The sequence below is a fragment of the Euphorbia lathyris genome, chromosome 5 (assembly GCF_963576675.1).
Source record: "Euphorbia lathyris chromosome 5, ddEupLath1.1, whole genome shotgun sequence".
Classification (NCBI taxonomy): Eukaryota; Viridiplantae; Streptophyta; class Magnoliopsida; order Malpighiales; family Euphorbiaceae; genus Euphorbia; species Euphorbia lathyris.
This window is the reverse complement of record NC_088914.1, coordinates 67,045,654-67,061,529: the sequence shown is the minus strand read 5'-3', so window position 1 is coordinate 67,061,529 and position 15,876 is coordinate 67,045,654. Positions and strand designations below refer to the sequence as shown.

The 15,876-nt window shown below is 35.1% G+C and overlaps 1 protein-coding gene across 15 annotated transcripts; it reads left to right on the top strand.

Annotated features, from left to right (window-relative positions):
* The first annotated feature begins 5,330 nt into the window (after window positions 1-5,330).
* Window positions 5,331-14,943, top strand: LOC136230848 (uncharacterized). Of its 15 annotated transcripts, none has more exons than XR_010689563.1 (8): window positions 5,331-5,568; window positions 5,826-5,887; window positions 6,112-6,156; window positions 6,283-6,443; window positions 6,644-7,162; window positions 13,070-13,167; window positions 14,282-14,385; window positions 14,472-14,773. XR_010689563.1 is itself a non-coding variant. In XM_066020038.1 (8 exons), exons 4-7 carry the CDS (start codon window positions 7,123-7,125, stop codon window positions 14,560-14,562), a joined length of 333 nt encoding a protein of 110 aa, XP_065876110.1. In that variant the 5' UTR covers window positions 5,331-5,568; window positions 5,826-5,887; window positions 6,056-6,156; window positions 6,644-7,122; the 3' UTR covers window positions 14,563-14,593; window positions 14,754-14,943. The 15 variants fall into 15 exon arrangements, 5 of the variants coding, with proteins under 5 accessions (XP_065876110.1, XP_065876111.1, XP_065876113.1 ...); XR_010689564.1 differs by lacking the exon at window positions 6,283-6,443 and adding an exon at window positions 13,351-13,429 and having other exon boundaries at window positions 6,056-6,156; XR_010689558.1 differs by having other exon boundaries at window positions 6,056-6,156.
* Window positions 14,944-15,876: the final 933 nt, after the last annotated feature.

Below are 15,876 nucleotides of genomic sequence, written 5' to 3'. Positions count from 1 at the left end.
TTAAATTAGTACTTAACATAACTGTAAATAATGTTTCAAATTTAAATTTATATGTAAATTTTTTTAAGTGTAATATTCGACATAACCTCTGCACACCTTTAATTTTGATTTGTTACATCATATATTTTCCTTTGCATACTAATTCCAACATATGGAATAGATACGTACATTAATTGATCAAAATGCAATCAAAAAACTATAAAAGGTAGTTTTGTTAATTGTGCATGTCTTCTACACCACTTGAATTGTAATCCATTTAATTTCAATTACCTTTTAGGCATGGAATGATAATCGTATAAAGATTATGACATTATCCCAACTAAAAATTCACTAAAAGACCAATAGAAAAGACAAGACAACATGACAATTAATTAAAAGATTCGAGAAATGTATTATGTCTAAACACATCAAAATGTATCTTATCATAAAATTCTCAATGGAACTTCCCAAACCACAAGGCATCATACATCGGACTGTAGCATCCAGTCTATTTATCAAAAAAAAAAAAAAAAACATCCAATCTAATACTATATAGATATTGTCTGCTTTGACCAAAACTAATATTTTGAGTCTCACGGTTTTAAAACGCGTTTGCATGTATTGGATTTCCATTTTACTAAAAAAAAACCCTAATCACTCTCTATCTTCATTTCCGATATGGAATTCAGTTTATTCTTGTCTTCATCGTCATCCTTAGGACCGCTCCTTGTTCATATCTTCTAGACGCCAGCCACTCCGGACCGGGTCGGTACAGATACGGTGTTGTTTTGTTATAAATAATGAATAAAAAGCATAGCATCTTTGTTATAAACGAGCATATTTCATGCATGTGATTATAGTCAAACTCCAATCATGTAGAGTTGCCAATAATTGAAGGTTTATACATGGAATGGAATACAGAGGGAGGGAGATATATTCCCTTATATTTTATTCTTTTCTCTCTTTTTTATAAGAAAAATAAGATTGACATATATTATACATGCCATTTGAACACGCCCTATTGAGAATATATATTGTATTATATGCTTTGATTAATTAATGTTACTTTTGGATAAATGTCTTTTATTTGTTGAAAATTCTTTATTCAAATTGTCTGTTAGTCGGCATGCATAAACTCAAGATAAAAGAACCCTAATTGATTGATAGTACATCATGTTTATCCTATTTCCCACCTGATTTCACACTGCATTCCTTTTTACTAATATTTAATTAAAGAGAAGGGAATCAAACAAAATAAGATAGGAAACTCCTCTACAAAACCATATATGTATGTATATATTCCAGTAGCGGAACCAGAACCCAAACTAAATCGAAGTCTAAATATTTAATAATAAATTTTTATAACATTAAAAATATTATATCACGTAAAATTCAATAATTTGGAGGACTAATTTTAATCGTGCGGTTGACGGTAAATTTTCAAATTCCAGCTTTGACCAAACCACAAGGCATTATACATCGGGACTGTAACATCCAGTCTAATATTAGGGCTGGGCAAAAAAATTAACGTTATCAATTTTGGAAAATAGCATTCAACTAATAGAAAATTAAACTGTAAAAATGTTATTAATTTTTAGAAAATAACATTGAACTAATAGAAAATTAAACATGTTTACTTTTTTTTAATGATAATGACATAATAAAAATGAATAGTAAATATGTTTACTTTTTTTTAATGCTAAAGACATATTAAAAATGAATTCAAAAGTGTTATCAAAACAAAAATAAGGATTCCATTTAAATTAATTAATAATGGTAACATGTTTTTATAATTATTGAAAAATAAAATTAAAATAAATAAAAACTTTTTAAAAGAAAATGAGGTTGGAGAGAGTTGAACATATGACCTCTCAAATAGAAGTAAGCATCCTTAATCATCTCATCTACCTTTAAACATTGAAATAATATTACATAGAGTCATTATAATTCTCTCCAAAATATTATCAGACATCATTACTAACAAAAATTCTCAATTCTCCGGCGGGCTGCCGGACTCGAGCCCACCCCAACCCCCTTAACTGTTTTTTGAGTTTGAAGGGGCAATTTAATAAAATTACCCATATTGTGTCAAATATTTAAGAGATATAGTTAAAATAGATGACTGAGATGATAAATTATTGTTAATTACATGTCACCAACTTCAACAAGTCATACAGAACGCATGACTCTCACATTAACATACTGATTTCTGCTAATTTAAACTTAATCAATAAATTAATTTTTAGTGGTGTGCGTCTTAACTTAACTTATATTAATCTCTAAAAATAAACAATTTGTTATATGACAAGTCATGTATTGTATTGATAATCAGCAACTTTAGTAGATAGATGAGTTGGGAGTGATAAGCATAGATAATCCATTAATCATTCTAATTATTTGTTAGAAAATTAGACATACGTGTCCAATCAAAACTCTCATTTTCTTTTTCTTTTTTCTTTTGTCATGCCGCATGAATTTTTGTAGCTTTTTTTATATAGTTTGCAATGCATCAGTATTAAAAAAAAAAAAAAAAAGAATTTGAGAGAGATAATTATCCTCGATTATAAATAATATAAGTTCCTTCACTATCTAGTAATGTGAAAAAATAGTAAATCTGACATGAGAATTTTGATAACTGATGTTATAGCATAAAGTTTATAAAATTATAATTTTAATTTTAATGTCAAAGAGAATATTATTCTTGAAATCTCATCAATTAACTTTTTGGATTGAGTAATATTTTTGAATTTTTGTCCACCTGATGTTATATATTTATTCTGATGGGAACATCACTTCGATGAAATTTGGAAAATGGCCAAGTTCGGATCATCAAGTCCAGAAGGATCAAAACAGACCATCGGGAAACTATTGGACGGAGGAATTAAAAATTAAAACAATTCGAAGGGTCAAAATGAATTTAACTTGCGGAATTAGTCCAAAATGTTAAAGATAGGTTTATTGTATGCTATTGCTGGATATTTCGGGTGGGTCATTTTTTATGGGACTCAATCTAATCCGACTCGATCCATTTAGGAAGTGTTTGTTTCAACTTTTCGGATGAGCGTTTAACGTTTCACTTCAAACCTGTTAAACATCCCACATTGCTAAATGAGGAAGCTATATGGCTCTTTAAATATGTGAGGCAATCCTCACCCTTTGAGGTACCTTTTGGGGTGAGTTAGGCCTTTGTTTACATGGTATCAGAGCCATGGTTCAATGTTGGGGCTCCCGCTGATATTAGCGTCACGCACCAAATGAATTGGACGTGAGGGGGGCGTGTTAAACATCCCACATTGCTAAATGAGGAAGCTATATGACTCCTTAAATATGTGAGGCAATCCTCACCCTTTGAGGTACCTTTTGGGGTGAGTTAGGCCTTTGTTTACAAAACCGTATGAAATATAGCGTTCGGTTAGGTTTATATAATCACATGAAGCTTTTCACAAAAAGCTCGTGTTTAGAGCTTTTCATAAACAGTTGTTTGTTGCGTTCAATATAATTATTTAACATTATTTATATTTCTACAACATAATTACCGGAAGAATAAGGTTTTGTTGCGTTCAATATTTTTTTTTATTTTTTGTATAGATTATTTTTATAATTTGTGTAACACATTTTTTATTTTATAATATGATAAGGTGCAAAAATACTCTTAACATCCAAAATTGTGCAATTATACCCCTAACATTGGCAGTCAAAAGCAATTTTACCCGTAACATTGACAAGTTGGGTCAAGTTGAAAAATAATTTATCAAACGGTCTTTTTCGTCATAAATATTGTCATCTACACTTCACGCGTACATCATTTTAGTAACAGATCATAAACATATGATTAGACGTGAATTTAAAAAAAAATATTGCCTTTTGTACAAGTTGGACAAAAAGAATTCAAATATTTCGTGGAATTTATAAATTTTAATTTTTTATTTTATTATTAAATCATAAAAAAAATATATGAAATCTCTTTTTTAGAACTAACTGATATGGTGCAGTTAGTGTAGAATAAGAAATAAAAATATTTGTATTTAGTTATAGTGTCTGAAATTGACCCGACTTGCCAATATTATGAGTAAAATTGCTCTTAGCTACCAACATTATGAGTAAAATTGCACCATTTTAGACGTTAAGAGTAAAATTGCTCATAGTTGTAAACGTTGTGAGCATTTTTTCACCTTATCTCTTTTATAATTTTTTTGTTGATTATTTAAAAACATGCTAGACATTTTAAATCCGAACAACAACAGTTCAATATAATTTTACCAAATACTAATAATTAAACAGTTAATAACAAATAACTAACAGCAATCGCAACCTCTATTAGATAACATCTGAACCAAACAGACCCTTATTTTTTATTACAAGTATAGAAGTGATTGAAAGCAACTACGTATTATTTCATTCTTTGTGGAAATTTTGTTATTGCTTATGAAAAGACACGTCCTTTCCATGTAAAGAAGAAAATATAAAATTCCTACATCTATTTTGTTCTTCTCGGTGAATTGAATTGAAGCTTTTTTGAAAGTCTACAAGAGATTTATGTCGTAAAACTATTTTATATAATTCATCAATTTCGTTTCATGTGGTTATGTTGTTTAATTCACGTTTATGATCTTGAGTTTGATTAATTATAGAATCAATCATATAATTTCAATGGCTAAATTAGGGTTTTGATATATGGAAAGCCCGAAATCTTAGAGATATTTATTGGTGATTGAGGGTTTTCATTTATAACCCTAACACCAATTGTATACTTATACGATATTATCAATATTGTATTTATTGTTGATTGAGGGTTTTCATATAACCGTACCACCAATTGTATACTTATAAGGTATTGTTATTATTGTTAGAGATCAATATAAAAGATATTGTTGGACTTTAACTATCAACTTAGTTTTTAGATCAATCTATTTTTTAACATGATATCCGAGTCATGGTTTATTGGACCAGTCACTAATATTACTGTCAATACCAATGAATTTGGTGCGAGAGTGACATGTTAAAGATCTCACATTACTAAATTGTAAAGCTATATGACTCCTTAAAAATGTCAAGCAATCCTCACATTTTGTGGTACACTACAAGAAAAACGGGTATTATCAGCGGAAATCACCGACGGAATAAATTCCGCTAGTAATCACCAGTGGAATAGCAGCGGATTGGTATCCGCTGTTGATCAGTGACGAAATAGTAGCAGAATTAAGGTTTCGCTGGTGAATTCTAATCTTACCAACGAAATTTTAACATAACGACGGAATTCCACTAGTAATTAAAATAATAATAATAAATAAAGAACTTTTTTTATTAGGTGGGAATACCTAATTTCCCTTAAGCGGGAATTATTTCTATTCTCCCCTTATTTTTTATTTTCAGATTTTCATACCCCTAAATTCCCTCTCCCTTTTCTCTCTTGATTGTAACCTAACTCTTCTCTCTTTCCTTCGAGATCCCTCCCCCCTTCTTCTCTTTCTCTCTCGATCAGTCACCACTCCCTCACCTCTCACTCTCTCGCTCTCTCTCTCTCTCTCTCCATTCATATCCTTTCTATTACTCGGACAGATTGTATTACTCGGAAGGAAGAGCTCGGAGGTATATACTTCTGTATGTTTTTTATAATTTTCAGAATGAGTTTGGGGCTTTTAATTTTGAACGCGACTGCTTCTTGTTGTTAGCTTTGATTTTCGATTCTTGTGCACATGTGCGCATTTCACGCATATGTTTTGCGATGTTGGTGTATTCGATTTAGTAGCTGCAACTGGATTTTGGTTATCTGCTACTCACTTTACCATATTTAGTTGATATTTTTCATTTTCACTCACTTTATCCATTATCTGTAATAATTGCAGAAACCTAGCAAGCTTAAGTATCTCCCCATTGTGCAGTCCTTACAGCGACTTCTCAGATTATGGTAATTTTTTCAGTTAAGAATTTGCACTTGTTAATTATGATTCGTCCATACAAAAATTTGATTCTATATGTAATTACTAATTGACCCAGTTTATTCCAAGTTAATTAGTGTCAAGAACATGCTAAATTGGGCATCATATCCCTAACTAGACGCTACTTTCATTTTTAGCTGAATTAAATTGTTGAAATTTTTATGGATCACTTATGGTCGTGATGATCAATCAGAACTCGTGAAGAAGAGAAAGATCTAGCAAACTACTCATTATCACCGTAAGTTATATTGTACATAATTTCTGTTTTATGTGTCAGGTATTTTCAAGTTTATACAAGCTTAATTTCAATAGCTTCAACTAGCTAGGAAAATCATGTTTTGTGACTCAGATTTAACTTCAACAGCTTCAACTAGGATTTTCAAATGGTTAAAACCCACAAATGACGACCGATTGAAGAGAGAAAGACAAATAGATAAGTGTTTTTTCTAGAATGATTAGTTGGGATAGAAGGGAAGACCATTTCTTCAGCAAAAACAATGATTTTTTAGAGAGAAAACAAAGAGCGTGAGGAACTAAACCTTCTATTCACGTATTTGTATTGTTTTTATCCAGTTTAGCAAAATTGGCAATTTCAAACTCTGGTTTGGGCTAATGTTTTGCTTCCACTCCTTTGTTTGATGCTTGTAATTGGCTTTTGTCAGTTTCTGTTTAATGTTATGTGTGTTGCATAAAAAAAAGGTCTTATTGGTTTATCTTTTGTGCAGGGTGCTATACTTGTTATATTCTTTGCTCTTCTTGTGATTAGTGCTAAAATGGATGTTATATCACCTACCATATGTTCATCAGTTCAATCTTTGTATCCTTTGTCGATTTCCACACTTATATCACCTACCATATGTTATCTGGCATCCATCTCGCAAATCACAAAAACTAGATCCATACTCACACACAATCTCTATGATATCACCTTCTAGATTGACTAGATACACACTCTTCTCACTCACAATCTCGAATACTTCCACTATCAGGCTTTATGTCAAGTGGCGTCCATCTCGTGGTTCCTGGTTGGATCTTCTCTCACGGTTCTCCCATCTCCTTCTTCCAAGAACTAGGTCACTCTCTGTTCTCTCATCTCGCCTAAGTTGGGATCTCTAGTCGACCGATAGTGGATGGATGCGTGCAAGCGGTGATAGTAGCTCCTTAGCCTGGTCAAGCGGTAGCATTCCAATCCCTTGATGATGCGATGATATCCCAATCCCTTAGTTATGGGGTAGCAAATTGGGGCAAGTATTCCTTTTATAGTTTTAGGGTTTTAATTTTTGTTGGTTGAATTGAAATTAGTTTCTGTATTATATTTTATTGCTTCTTTGAGGTGCCACATATGGATTTGGTATTTTATTGTTAATAATAAAAAGTTAATAGAAATCATTTGAAAACTGATTGAAAACTGGTCATTTTGGATTTGGTAGAACTTGTTCATTCACTTCTTTGTGCTTAAACTGAATTTGGGACTGATTGTAAATGCTTTTGTAAGTCGTTGTTTTCTATCACTTGTTGATGATGATGCTGAGTCAACAAGTCAGCATTGTAAGTCGTTGTTGTTTTCTATTACAAGAATGATGCTGGGTAATCAAGTCAGCATAATTGTAAGTCAACCCGTCAGCAAGAGTAAAATCAAGAAGTCGGAATGCTGAGTTATCAAGTCAGCATGGCTGTGATCAGCATGGTACTGAGGTGATAATACAGGTCAACATGGTCTTGCTGTGTTACCACTGGTCAGTAGGTCTTGCTGAGTTTGTACATTTTTGAGTAAGGATATTTTGGGTATTGTCACAACTTTGTAAAGGCTATAAAAGGTCTGGGTTGGGAAGTAGTTTCACACGAGAGATTCTTAGACTAAGTCATAAGTGTACACTGTGATAATCTGAATTGGGGATTGGGAAAACACGAGAGTTTCTGGAAAAGGAGAAACTGTTTCAATCTTGTTGTAATCTCCATTGATTAGTGAAGTTGCTGGATGTAGGCAGTCAAGCCGAACCAGGGTAAATTTTGTGTGTATTCTTTTGATTGTTGTTTCAAGATCCAATCTGTGATCTTTGTGTACTTTGTTTCTCTGTGTGGTTGATTGATCGTTCGAAGCGTAGTTCAACAATTGGTATCAGAGCTAATCAAGAACAGAGCAATGGGTTTTACAAAGATCGAGATCGAGCGTTTCAATGGTAAGGGAGATTTTGCTCTATGGAGACAGAGGATGAAGGCAATCTTGGTGGTTCAAATGAAGGTTGCGAAGGCTCTGAAGGGCGAGAAGGAATTTCCGGCGACAATGACGAAGGAGGAGAAAGAAGATCTTCTTGAATTGGCTTACAGTACGATCGTCCTGTATCTTGGCGATAAAGTGCTAAGAGAAGTTTCGAAGGAAACCTCAGCTGCTGGGGTTTGGCTCAAGCTTGAACAGTTGTACATGACGAAGACACTTACCAATCGGGTTTATCTTAAGGGAAAGCTTTTCGGCTTCAAGATGAACGAGGACAAGCCAGTTGAAGACTATCTTGATGATTTCTCAAAGATCATAATTGACCTAGAGAACATAGAAGTAAAGATTGAAGATGAAGATCAGGCCATAATGATCTTGAATTCTTTACCCCAGTCTTTCAGTCATTTTGTTGAAACCATGAAGTACGCTAGAGAAACACTAAGTCTGGAAGAAGTTCTGATGGCGCTAAAGTCAAAACAGATTGAGGCCAACACCAACACTGAAGCTGCAGAAGGATTATTTGTTCGTGGAAGGTCTGAGAAAAAGGACTCTCACAAGCCAAAGAATAAGAACGGGAAAAAGTCCAAGACTCCATCCTCAAGTAACAAAGAAGGCAAGGTCTACAAGTGTTTCCAATGCCATAAGGAAGGACACTTCAGGAAAAACTGTCCTGAGAGGAAGAAGAGTCAAGGTCAGCCTAAAGATCAAGGCGAAGCCGCTGTGGTAGAAGAAGGTTATGAGAGCGCTGAGGTCCTTGCTGTCACTGATAAAGATCCAAACACTGACTGGATCTTGGACAGCGGATGTACGTTCCATATGACTCCCAACAGGACGTGGTTCGAAGACTTTCAAGAGGAAGGTGGGAGGGTTCTTCTAGGCAACAACAAGTTGTGCAAGGTACTGGGTCAAGGCTCCATTAGGCTGAAGATGTTCGATGGTCAAGAAAGGATTATGACCGGTGTGAAGGTATGTGCCAGAACTGAAAAGAAATTTAATTTCTTTGGGTACGCTTGATAAACAAGGATACAATTATAGAGCCGAAGGGGGTATCATAAGGATATCTAGAGGACCTTTAGTTGTTATGAAAGGTACCATGAGTAATGGCCTATACACACTCCTAGGTAGTACTGTGTTAGTCTCTACCGCAAATCTCACCGAGTCTAAAACTGATAGAACCAATCTTTGGCACCTTAGACTAGGTCACGTGAGTGAAGTTGGTTTACAAGAACTTAGGAAGCAGGGTTGTCTTGGTAAAGATCACATAGGAAAGATAGATTTTTGTGAGAACTGTGTCTTAGGGAAGTCAAGTTTCCTAAGTCAGCAATACATAGAACCCAGGACATTCTTGAGTACATTCACTCTGACCTATGGGGGCCAACAAGAACTAAGTCTCATGGTGGGAGGACCTATTTTATGACTCTTATTGATGATTACTCTAGAAGAGTATGGGTTTATATTCTAGCTCATAAGAATGAGGCTTTGCAAACGTTCAAGGATTGGAAAGTGTTAGTGGAAAACCAAACAGGAAAGAAAATCAAAAGGTTGAGAACCGACAATGGTTTGGAGTTTCTTGACAAAGATTTCATCACTTTGTGCAAGAAGTCAGGTATAACTAAACATCATACCGTTCTTGGAACTCCACAGCAGAATGGCCTAGCAGAGAGGTATAATAGGACTATCCTAGAAAGAGTTAGGTGCATGTTAATCCAATCCAGTCTCCCTAAGTCTTTCTGGGCTGAAGCAGTGCAAACTGCGTGTTACCTAATCAATAGGTGCCCATCATCTGCTATAGGTTTTAAAACACCTATGCAAATGTGGTCTGATCACCCAGAGGATTATGAAAAACTTAGAGTGTTTGGTTGTTCAGCTTTTGCACACGTTAGACAGGGAAAATTAGAACCTCGGGCTCTAAGATGTGTTTTTATAGGCTACCCTATAGGAGTCAAGGGCTATAAGTTGTGGTGCCTAGAATCTGGTTATAAGAAATCCATAGTCAGCAGAAATGTTGTGTTCAATGAGATGGATTTTCCTTATCGGAAAAACCAAGAAAAAACTCAGTTAGAACCGAGTAGTCCTAAGTCCATTCTAAACCTTGAGAGTGTTAAGAATGAGGTGGAGCTTGAAGAAAATAGTGAAAACACCCGTAAAACCGAGCAAGAAGTCAGTGATGGTAATGATACTGAGTCCAGTCAAAGCTATAGACTTGTTAGAGACCGTGAAAGAAGAGTCCCTAGGGCCCCGGTTAGATATGGTTTTGAGGACCTTGTAGCTTATGCATTTAGTGTTGCTAAGGAAGTACAAGAGTCTGACCCTGTAACCTATAGGGAAGCTGTGAATTCGGTTGACAAGGAATAGTGGCTTAACGCTATGAAGGATGAGATAAAATCCCTTGATAAAAATGAAACTTGGATTTTGGTAGATAAACCTTTTGATAAGAAGTTGGTCGGTTCAAGGTGGGTGTTTAAAAGAAAGGAAGGGATACCTGGTGTAGAGGAACCTAGGTTTAAAGCTAGGTTGGTGGCCAAAGGGTTTACTCAGCAGGAAGGTATAGACTTTAATGAAATCTATTCACCGGTTGTTAAACATAGGTCTATCAGGATTATTCTCTCTCTTGTAGCTCGTTTTGATCTAGAATTAGAACAGTTAGATGTCAAAACAGCTTTTCTTCATGGAAACCTGGATGAGGTCATATATATGCAACAACCAGAGGGTTTTGAAATAGGAGATAAAGACCAGCGGGTATGTTTGCTTAAGAAGTCTCTATATGGTCTGAAACAGTCCCCTAGACAGTGGTACATGAAGTTCGATGAGTTTATGATAAGTCAGGACTTTCATAGGTCTAGTTATGACTGGTGTGTGTATAGTAGAGACCTTAGTGATGGCTCTAAGATTTATCTCTTGTTATATGTTGATGACATGCTTATAGCTTGTCAAAACAAAGCAGCCATAAATCAGTTAAAGGCACAACTAAACACACGGTTTGAGATGAAGGATCTCGGGTCAGCACGGAAAATTTTAGGGATGCAAATTTCTCGAGACAGAGGAAGAAAGAAGCTATTCCTAAGTCAGTCAGTTTATCTGAGCAAGGTGTTAGAACGTTTTGGTATGACGAATTCAAAGGCCGTTCTCACTCCACTTGCAAGTCACTTCAAGCTGAGCAGTAAGCAAAGTCCTCAAACTGATGAGGAAAAGGAAGACATGGAGAGGGTGCTATATTCGAGTGTTGTAGGCTGTCTAATGTATGCGATGGTCTGTACACGTCCAGATTTGGCTCATGCTGTGAGTCTCATCAGCAGGTTCATGGCAAATCCAGGAAGAGCTCATTGGTCAGCGGTGAAGTGGGTGCTGAGGTATGTCAAAGGCTCACTGAGTAAAGGTTTGAGTTATGGTGGAGCTGAAGCCCTAGTGGATGATGTAGCAGGTTTTGTTGATTCTGATTATGCTGGTAGCATTGACACCAGAAAATCCCAAACCGGGTACGTATTCATTGTGTTTGGAACTGCAATAAGTTGGAGGGCAAGTCTACAGTCAGTTGTGACTTTGTCAACAACCGAAGCTGAGTTTATTGCTGTTACAGAGGCAGTAAAAGAAGCTATGTGGCTGAGAGGAGTCTTAACGGAACTTGGAGTGACACAGATTGATGGTTTGAAGATTTACTGTGATAGCTAAGGAGCTATACATCTGTCAAAACATCAAGTTTTTCACGAGCAATCCAAACACATAGATGTGAGAATGCATTTCGTCAGGGATGTGATTAGCACTGGTACTGTTCAGGTGGTGAAAGTGGGAACTGAGGATAACCCAGCCGACATGCTGACCAAATCTGTTTCAAGTAATAAATTTGAACATTGCTTGAAACTGGTTAGGATGGTCAGTGGTCCTTGAGTGTATTTTCTTCACTAGTTGATGGAGTGATTAGAAAGACAAGGTGGAGATTGTAAGTCGTTGTTTTCTATCACTTGCTGATGATGATGCTGAGTCAACAAGTCAGCATTGTAAGTCGTTGTTGTTTTCTATTACAAGAATGATGCTGGGTAATCAAGTCAGCATAATTGTAAGTCAACCCGTCAGCAAGAGTAAAATCAAGAAGTCGGAATGCTGAGTTATCAAGTCAGCATGGTACTGAGGTGATAATACAGGTCAACATGGTCTTGCTGTGTTACCACTGGTCAGTAGGTCTTGCTGAGTTTGTACATTTTTGAGTAAGGATATTTTGGGTATTTTCACAACTTTGTAAAGGCTATAAAAGGTCTGGGTTGGGAAGTAGTTTCACACGAGAGATTCTTAGACTAAGTCATAAGTGTACACTGTGATAATCTGAATTGGGGATTGGGAAAACACGAGAGTTTCTGGAAAAGGATAAACTGTTTCAATCTTGTTGTAATCTCCATTGATTAGTGAAGTTGCTGGATGTAGGCAGTTAAGCCGAACCAGGGTAAATTCTGTGTGTATTCTTTTGATTGTTGTTTCAAGATCCAATCTGTGATCTTTGTGTACTTTGTTTCTCTGTGTGGTTGATTGATCGTTCGAAGCGTAGTTCAACAGCTTTAAGTGAGGCTCCTTAGTTACTTGTTCATATGACTTCTATGGATATGTTGTTGTATTCTTAGCTAACTTCACAACAACAATATATCTTGCAACTATAAGCCGTATAGGCAGCAGTCTCATTTTTTTTTTATTGTTTAAATAAGCTTCTTTTGCAATATTTCTTTGCTATCTCAGAGTCTCTTTGTCAAGTGGTTAATGAATGTATTCTTTTTCAGGAAAATCCAGTGGCCTTAACAGCTTTGGCCTAATGTGTGCAATGTTTGTTAACACATCTTGTATTATTTGTTTCAAATTCTTTCAATCATTTTGGAAATTAACAAATGTTTTATTTCTGTTATCCCTTTCTTATTTGTTGCCTGAACCTTTCTTGTTGTTTTTCCCATTTCAGGAGTTGTATGTGGACCAGTTTTGCTGCTTTGGACATTTATTCGTGGTGAATTGGAGATGACAATGAATTTCCCTCATCTGTATTCCCCTGGCTTCTTGGTAAATGGCCTACTAATTATTAGAAAACCTCTTTTCTTCTCATGACCCACATATTTTCATGCTAATTATTATGTGGTTATGTTGCAGCTGCATAGTAGTTTACCCCACTGGCATTTTGAAACTTTTGAGTGCAATTCTTCCATTATATGCCTTCATGTTATGATTTGTCATTCGTTCTCTTAGTATATGCAGGCAATCTGGTAATCTCTATTGATATTTGTAACAGCCAGTCAGGAAGGATGTGTCATGATTTCAGAAATAGGTTGTTGTTTAACTGAAGTTTTTATGTGCATGTCTTATATCAGAACTGTTGTTGGTGTATGTAGTATGGGTATAAGAACTGTTGTTGGTGTATGTAGTATGCGTGTCTTTCTAACCATTTATGGTCCTCTATCTATTTCCGTACTTTCTAGTGATAGCTGTTATGTTCAACAAAGCATCTCTTTCTTTTTTAACTTCCCCAGTGCAAATGTCATAACCCTGCTTCAGGGGTTTAGATCGGTACTATTTCATCATATACTTAATTTATTTTATTGGGATAAGGTACCAAAATAAGTCTATGGTTTTTGGGAAGTATTAATTTAGGCTCCACGTACAAAATAGCACCAATATAGGTTTAACCTTTAAAAAAGGTATCAATTTAGACTTGGAAAACCGATTGGACATGTCATTCCTATTACTCCGTTAAATTCTGATTTCTGCCTCCACGTATAATTGACAGAACTTAACAGAATAATATCAATGACGTGTCTCGTTCCGTTATCGAGGTCTAAATTGGTACCATTTTTTAAACGTTAAGCTTATATTGATGCTATTTTGTACATGGAGGCTAAATTGATACTTCCTAAAAAACCATAGGCATATTTTGGTAACTTATCCCTATTTTATTTTATAATTCTTATAAGTACACATCTTGTATTATTTGTTTCATCTGTGTATATCTTCTTTATTTAGATATTAAGAATATCTACAGCACATTACTTTCAAAAGACATTTTAACAAAGTTTTGTAACTTGTCTTGCTTGAATTATGTACTTTATACTAAGATTTTTAGTACACATTTATTGATAAAATAGAAAATAATTTTGCTAAACCCGTTCAAATGTTTCTGCAGCAAAGCTTTATAGAAGAGTTGGAGACTATTGCGATACTAGCATTTGAAGATGTTGGCAACTGGCTTAGTGGAGAAATTCTGGACACTTCACAGCACCTCAAGATGTTATACCTCTAACATTTCTTTTTGGTTTCTTATGTAGCCATATTATAGTTTAGTTTAATGCAATCATATTCTTATTTAACGTCAGAGTTCAGTCAGCAATCAAAGGGTGCAAGGAGAGGGAAGAAAGCATGACAGTGAAGAGCTATAGAGGCGGATGCGGATTCAGTCCAAGCTAAGATGGGTATATATTATCATGCGCAAATTGAGGTACCCATACCCAACACATGTAGTTGCTTTAATTCATAGATTGAGGTATACATTATCATGTTGGGATTATTAACTCCCAACTTATTTTTCTTATAATATGTACTTATTTGCTGAAAACTTTTGCGACATGGATTATTTAGCTTCTCTCAATTTATGGCAGGAATTGTGTGTTAAGGGGAAGTGATTGGCAGATAATATCTATTTATAAGTCCTTAGCAATTAGGTGTAAGTCTAGAGCAGATTAGGTTTATTCAATTTATGGCAGGAATTATGCGCATTATACAATAAAAATCATGAGTTGTAATCGTGTGAATAATAAGACTCAAATTTGTACATATATTATATACGAGTTCCCTTCAATCCAAATAAATTGACTAATTAAAAAAAATTATTTTTTTTTCAATTTTCAATATTAATCACCGACGGAACATGGTCGGAAATATCCGTCGGAAATATTCACCGGCCAAATTGGGGTCCGTAATAGTTGGTCGGTGTTTGAAATTTACCAGCGGAATCTTCCGACCGAATTTTGGTCGGCATAGATCTCCGACAGAATGAGATTTGTGGTCGGTATGCGGTACCAGCGAGCCTTTTACCAGCGGAATACAATCCGCTGCTAATCTGTCGGTAACGTTGATTTCCGACGGAATTTGGCGGATCACCTACGGAATATTCCGCTGGTAAAACGCGTTTTTCTTGTAGTGGTACCTTTTAAGGTGAGTTAATCATTTGTTTACATGGTACCAGAATTTCTTAGACCAAATAGTCGAGAGTTCGAATCCTAGCAACCCCGTTAATCATTGAAATTAAAAACAAATGGTAAGATGGACTACACTTCAAATCTAATGGGTATTCACGTGCAGAGGTACCACTACAAGAAACAACTTTTTTGTGGGGAAACTTTTCCCCACAAAAATTAATATTTCGCCATTAAAGGACTTTTATGACAAAGAAAAATTCACCACATCGTAGTCAACGTTAGATCGTCATTAAAGGTAAATTTGATGAAAATAATTTTCACCACAAAATGTATATAAGAGATGTTGTTAGACTTTAAATATCATCTTAAATTTTTAGTTCAATTTTTTCTTTGATAAATATGATTCATTCAAGTTGCCTCAAACTTTTTATGATATCAGAGTTAAACAAACCCTAAAACCTATCTATCTTCAATGTACCGATGTATTTGACCACCACGACAACTCCAAACACAATCGCTGCCAACATCTCTTCCCCTATTCATAGCCAATTTCACATTATGGCGAGCTTAATTGATGTGGTAG